General features: G+C 39.9%; 1 protein-coding gene across 1 annotated transcript; it reads right to left on the bottom strand.

The window, feature by feature from the left end:
* Positions 1-256: 256 nt before the first annotated feature.
* LOC307010002 (beta-1,4 N-acetylgalactosaminyltransferase 2-like) lies at positions 257-5,539 on the bottom strand (the record flags this gene model as incomplete). The annotated part of the gene is made up of 7 exons (XM_079634306.1): positions 257-1,111; positions 1,226-1,451; positions 1,537-1,680; positions 3,120-3,301; positions 3,448-3,534; positions 4,430-4,610; positions 5,393-5,539. 7 exons carry the CDS (start codon positions 5,537-5,539, stop codon positions 930-932), a joined length of 1,149 nt encoding a protein of 382 aa, XP_079490432.1. The 3' UTR covers positions 257-929.
* Positions 5,540-6,491: the final 952 nt, after the last annotated feature.

Genomic DNA, 6,491 nt, shown 5'->3' on the forward strand with positions numbered 1-6,491 from the left:
ATGATGCGTCTCTTGTAGAAAGGCAGCTCCCCAGCTTCCTAAGATGAGCCATATTTCCTCTTTTCACAGCACCTTTCAGGCCTTTACAGTTCCAGATGAAAAACTGCACATTAATTTCTTCTAAGTGTCTTTAAGGATCCCATCACACTTTTAACGATAATCTATATTGGTAGAGGGTACAACAAATGAATAAATATCCCCGCATCCACACAAAAGGGGGAGAAAGAAAAGAAAAGAAAAAAAACTGAAAGACACATGTAATGTACAATAATATTCATCCATTTTAAGAACTCCGAACTCCTCAACATTAACATTTACACACCTTAACCACCACTTCCCAAACAAGTTATATTGTATAGTATAATATGCAAAACTGTTATCCAATCAGTGGGCGTTTTCCAAGTCTTCAATGCGGCACGGCCATAAAAACCGAGCGTTTCAGGAGCTAGGCTCAAAACCAGGGTAGAAAATAGCCTATTACTTATTCATTTTGATGTTTTTGAATGTAAAAACCAAGCGAACATCATAAGTTGACCTCAGACAATAATATACACATTTTTAAAAAGCCAGTTAATGACCCATTTAAAAGGTACATTTCAAGCTTGTTTCTCCTGTAAGGCAAGTATCCTATACGCTGAGTTTCGGTTGATTTGCTCCAGTTCTTCTTGCAGTCGAAGACGGATAAACTTTCTGCTCTTAAGTTTATTCCGTGCACTGTCAAGTGCTTCATCAGATTTGTCATGTCTTGGCAGCAATCATTAGAGACTTTCATCCAGCATAACAAACTAAATTCTCGAACAAATCGCCTACCACTTTAATATAAAGCACCCGCAACAGCTCACTGTCCTCTGCTATTCTTCAGACTGGCAGATGTTATCTGTGCAATATGTTGTCGATTATTTTTTAAAAATATCAGTATTTAATACTAATCAGTACTTGATGTAGTTAAGATAATTCTTAAAGAAATGATGGGCCAGTTTTCTCTTCTCTTCAAGTTTCCCTTGAATCCGGTATGAGTCATATTCTTTTTGTGCCCGATGTGTCTGGTGACCAATAGAAAGTCCCTTGCATGATGCAACTAACAGTTTTCCAAGTGCATCAATGAAGAACTCTGGGGGGGAAATTAAAGAAAAGGAGAATTTTAGAATGAAAAAGAACAAGAATTAAATGTGCTAGGAATCAATCAATGAAGATGTTTTTCTGATATAAAATCTAGTATGTTTACCGGTGTGTCCAACCCTTTTAAGGAATGGATCAAAGCCAATTCTTCGCACTGCTTCAGTCCTCGCCAAGAAATAATTAATGACGCCATCCACTAAAACACATCCATTATAGCCTGAAAGTGGCTGATGAAACCCTCCTTCAATACGCTTTAGGCAGCCACCTTCTTCATCTCCCTCATCATACTCGAGAATGAAATGGAACTGGTTACCTGAGACTTCACCACCAAGCTAAAAGGAGAAAACGAGCTTGTTTAACAGTGCTGTAGTGCTCCAAGACCTTTCACCCCCCAAAATAATATAATTTCATACTTACAACATCTAGTTCTGGAATTGCTTCCATAATCTCCACAAAACTCTCAACTCGTGTCTTTTTCAAGAAGAAGAAGTCATCATCAACCCACAGGAAGTATTTAGTTGTGAGTTGGGATAAAGCCAGATTTCTGCCTGCAAACCATCCCTGAGGAACCAAATAATCATCAGCAAGTGCAAAGTTCATTTTATTTATATACAGTAGCACATTTTACAACAGCCACTGGCTGACCAAGAGGAAGATTAAAAGAAAATAATACCTGCATAACAACACATCAGGAGTAGCAAAAACAGTATCAGACTCAATTAAAAATAGTAAAACCAACCAACCTTAATTATAGGCCATGGAAAACAAGTGCGCTTTTAGAAGTGACTTAAAAGTGATCACGGAAGGGGCTATCCTAATTTCTAACGGCAAATTGTTCCACAACAGAGGCCCGACCACAGAAAATGCTCGATCCCCTCTGCGTTTGAGTCTGGAATATGGGACTAATAACAGGTTCTTGTCGCCTGATCTCAGACTGAGTATATGGTTGTAGCAGTTCAGATAGATAGCTGGGGGCTTGGTTACGTAGAGATTTGTAAAGAAATAAAAGGATTTTAAAATCAATTCTGAAATTAATGGGCAGCCAATGAAGGGACCTCAGAATAGGGGTGATATGCACTTTTACGACTATTAAAAAGGAATCTTGCAGCAGCATTTTGCACTGATTGAAGACGAGCAATTTGAGAATTTGAAATCCCGCAGTAAAGTGAATTGCAGTAGTCTAAACGTGAGGTGATAAAAGCATGAACAGCCATCTCTAGAGTTTTATGATTAAGGAAAGGTTTGATTTTCGACAGCAGATGAAGTTGATAAAAACTAGAGCCTATTACAGAGGAAATTTGTTTTTCAAAGTTTAAAGACTCATCTAGTAAAACGCCCAGGTTCCGTACACGTGAAGATCTAAAAGCAGATCTACCTAGATCGATGGCAGCCTGAAAACTAACAGCGGGTCCAAAAACGATCATCTCGGTTTTGTTTTCATTTAAAAATAAAAACAATTTGGGCCAGCCACAATTTAACTTCATCTAGGCAACTTAGTAATGATGAAAAAGCAGAAGGATAATTTCTCTTGATTGGTAAAAACATTTGTGTATCGTCCGCATAACAGTGAAAATATACCCTGTGTCTTCTTAGAATGGTGCCCATGGTAACATACAGAGAAAAGAGAGAAGGCGCTAAGATAGATCCTTGAGGAAGACCACCGGTTAGATGCGCAACAGAAGAGGATTCCGATCCGAGAGATAGGACTGGAACCACTGGAGTATGATACCTTTTATCCCTACATAATACTCTAGTCTGGATATCAGGGTAGAGTGGTCAACAGTGTCAAAAGCTGCTGAAAGCTATAAGAGTACAAGAACCACAGAGTCACCAGTGTTTGTGGATAGATAGATGTCATTTAAAACTTTCAAGAGGGCAGATTCAGTACTGTGAGCAGCAGTGATCAGCAGTGGTTAGTTGCCAGGTAATCTACACTTAAAATCCAAGATGTGTGACATGCAGCATTATATCAATTGAAGTGTTGGGGCAGAATTGTGTACCTGTGCAGGAGGCATGATGTAGTGCTCAATGTTGTTTCCAGACACATGTTCAGGCTTCAGGCTGTCATCTGCAACAATGATCGTTATATTTGGGTAAAACTTCCGGATACTCTGGATGAGGACGTTCAGCTCCTTATACCTCAGAAATGTCTTGGTAATTATGGTTACTTGCGAGTTAATATCTGAATTGCAAAAGAGAGAGTAGGTGCATTTCATAAGCAGGTTTTACAAACTTTATAGATGTTTAGTCATATGTTATAACAAGCATATCTGATGGCATGGTAGCATGCTGTTTTGTAGTGTTTTAATTAGTGGGTTGTGGTCTTACCTTTTCCTGGGTCATAAAGAATAGGAATTGGTGGTCTCCTAATCACGATTGGAAATATGGCTTCATGGTCCTCAAAAGAGAAATGACCTAAGGAAAGAAGACAATTACTATAATTCCATTTGGCCACATTCACAGAACAGAAAAAAGAGAAAAACAAGAACTACAACTGACTTCCAGCCACAGCCTCAGATGAAATCAACTGAAGATAAAAGAAGACATTGAATATCTCAAGACAACCCTCTACAATGGGAGTAAATCACTCTCATATGCGACTAAATCTTCACTCTGGGCGACTAAATAATGTCTATCATTAGACATTGGCTTACAAAAATCCTACAGTAGATTTTGCTCGCCAGTGTGTGTGTGTTTTAGAGGCCAAGTTTAGCATAGATATATTTTCACTCGTTGAACACTGATTGAGAGTTTCGCTCTCTGTCGATCTGTACTATTTCAATGCAACTCAATGGATGGATGCGTAGAGGAAATTTTCAGATTTATAGATTTTTTTGACAATTGAAAAATAAACCATGAAAAATTTCAATGGGGGGTCATATTGATACCAAAGACCAGATTTGTTTAAAAAAAATGTCCATACCTTTAGAACAACTGAATCAAGCTGTGTGTGTGTGTGTGTGTGTGTGTGTGTGTGTGTGTGTGTGTGTGTGTGTGTGTGTGTGTGTGTGTGTGTGTGTGTGTGTGTGTGTGTGTGTGTGTGGATGGATAGTGTAGAAAAAGTGACAAAATTGTATGCAACTGAGATGAAGGGAACCATGTTTATTTACTATGGAAAAGTCAGAGCCCAAGATAGTGTGCACACTGAGCAGTGTTCATTTAATCTGGGATAACCCATGTAACCCATGTGGGACCTACATGGAAACTACGGACAAAAGATAGCCCAGGTCAAGTCCATCTGGGCCCCACATGGGTGTGCTGGCTGGGAAGCTACAATTCAGTCTCTCCTGTACATTTAGATAGCCTTTACCCAAGTCTGATGTTCTGACACGGTAGATAGTGCTGGTGTAGGTCACTCTGGAGAGCAGGTCATTGAGTTGTGTGAGGTTGCTAGATGAGATGCTCAGTTCACTCTGACCCTGTCCATCCACCTGCTGTCCATCCAGAACATCCTCTACTGAGAGCACTCCACTCTTCACACTCAAAGACACCTGCAGACATCATTGGGTTTAATGCAAATGTAAGTTTAGATTTAGAATGGAATCTGAATTCACCAGTCTCAAGATTTTGCATCAACATGCATTTAACGCTTAACAAATAGACATAAACAAATAGTTGAATGGTCCATCCATCCATCTTCTTCTGCTTATCTGGGGCCGGGTCGCGGGGGCAGCAGTCTAAGCAGAGATGCCCAGACTTCCCTCTCCCTAGACACTTCCTCCAGCTCTCTGTGGGACGCTCCTGGAACACCTTCCGGGGAAGGCATCCAGAAGGCATCCGGAACAGATGCCCGAGCCACCTCAGCTGACCCCTCTCGATGTGGAGGAGCAACAGCTCTACTCTGAGCTCCTCCCAAGTGCCCGAGCTTCTCACCCTATCTCTAAGGGATCGCCCAGCCACCCTGCGGAGAAAGCTCATTTCGGCCGCCTGTATCCGGGATCTTGTCCTTTCGGTCATGACCATAGGTGAGAGTAGGAACGTAGATTGACCAGTAAATCGAGAGCTTCGCCTTGCGGCTCAGCTCTTTCTTCACCACAACAGACCGGTACATCGACCGGATTACTGCAGAAGCTGCACCGATCCGTCTGTCAATCTCCCGTTCCATCCTTCCCTCACTCGTGAACAAAACCCCAAGATACTTGAACTCCTCCACTTGAGACAGGAACCTTTTTTAGTATTTAATGGTGAAACAGGAAAAGGTGCATGCATATACAAGGCCTTTTACCTACGAAAAAAAAACCAATCACAAAGGGCATTGGAAGATTAAACCAACCTTGTACGCATTCCTCTTGATTGTTGTTACACTTCTTCCTTGTGTTTGAAGAGCGAGACCTGAAATTATAATATAGGGATGCACTGATATGACAATTTTGGCCGATACCAATAACCGATAATTCTTTACATTTGAAAGCCGATACATCTAAATTTAAATTTTGATATACTTTGAGAGCCTGATTACAAGAACAAAAAGCTTACTATTAAAAGCCATGTCCCAAACACTTCAACATAAATCATACTCATTCAATACAGTAGCCTAGTTTGAACCAATGTAAGATTCCTTAACTTTTCAAATTCCTTTTACATTCCTATGGCCAACATTCTTTATTAAAAAATGGTAACACTTTATAATAAGGTTTAATTTAGTTAGCATTAGTTAACGTGAACCAAAAAATGAATGAACAATCTTAATGTTAATCTCAACATTTTCTAACATATTTTTAAGATCCAAAGTTGTATCTTTAACATTAGTTAATGCACTGTGAACTAACATGAACACAAATATTTTATTAACTAACGTTAACAAAGGTTATTGCTCTCTGTTAGTTCATGTTAGTTAATGCATTAACAAATGAGACCTTATTGTAAAGTGTTACCAAAAAAACTATTGCCTAACAAAAAGTAAAAAAATTTTTTTTTTAATGTTTTTAGTATTACAGTAATAGTAAACATCTTTAATATTAGGCCTACTGTTTCAAATAACATCATTGCTGTTTGAGCTTCGCACGCTGAATCTGAAGAGAGTGAACACCCGTAAACTGAACCGCTTTGCTAGAAGGTTAATGAACTCAACAGTTGCTGAAGAATGCGAATATACTCAAAGAATTTACAACTATTTTATTCTATTTTCTATTTTTCTATTTTGGCTCCTGCGATGGGTAGGGATGCGTCCCATCCCTGTGCGTTGAGCCGACCAGATGAACCAGTTGTTTCCAGTGCTGACGGTCTTGTGCCAGCTGCTCTGCATCCTCGGCAACTCCATGATGTTGGAGGTTGCCCGCAAGGACGTCAAGCCACCGGGTGCGGGGTTTACCTCATGGTCGTCTCCAGCCTGCGGCCTTCGGATCAAACTGGAGAATAGCTCTCGTTGGATG

Source organism: Phoxinus phoxinus (assembly GCF_949152265.1).
Source record: "Phoxinus phoxinus genome assembly, chromosome: 1".
In the NCBI taxonomy this organism is placed as follows: domain Eukaryota; kingdom Metazoa; phylum Chordata; class Actinopteri; order Cypriniformes; family Leuciscidae; genus Phoxinus; species Phoxinus phoxinus.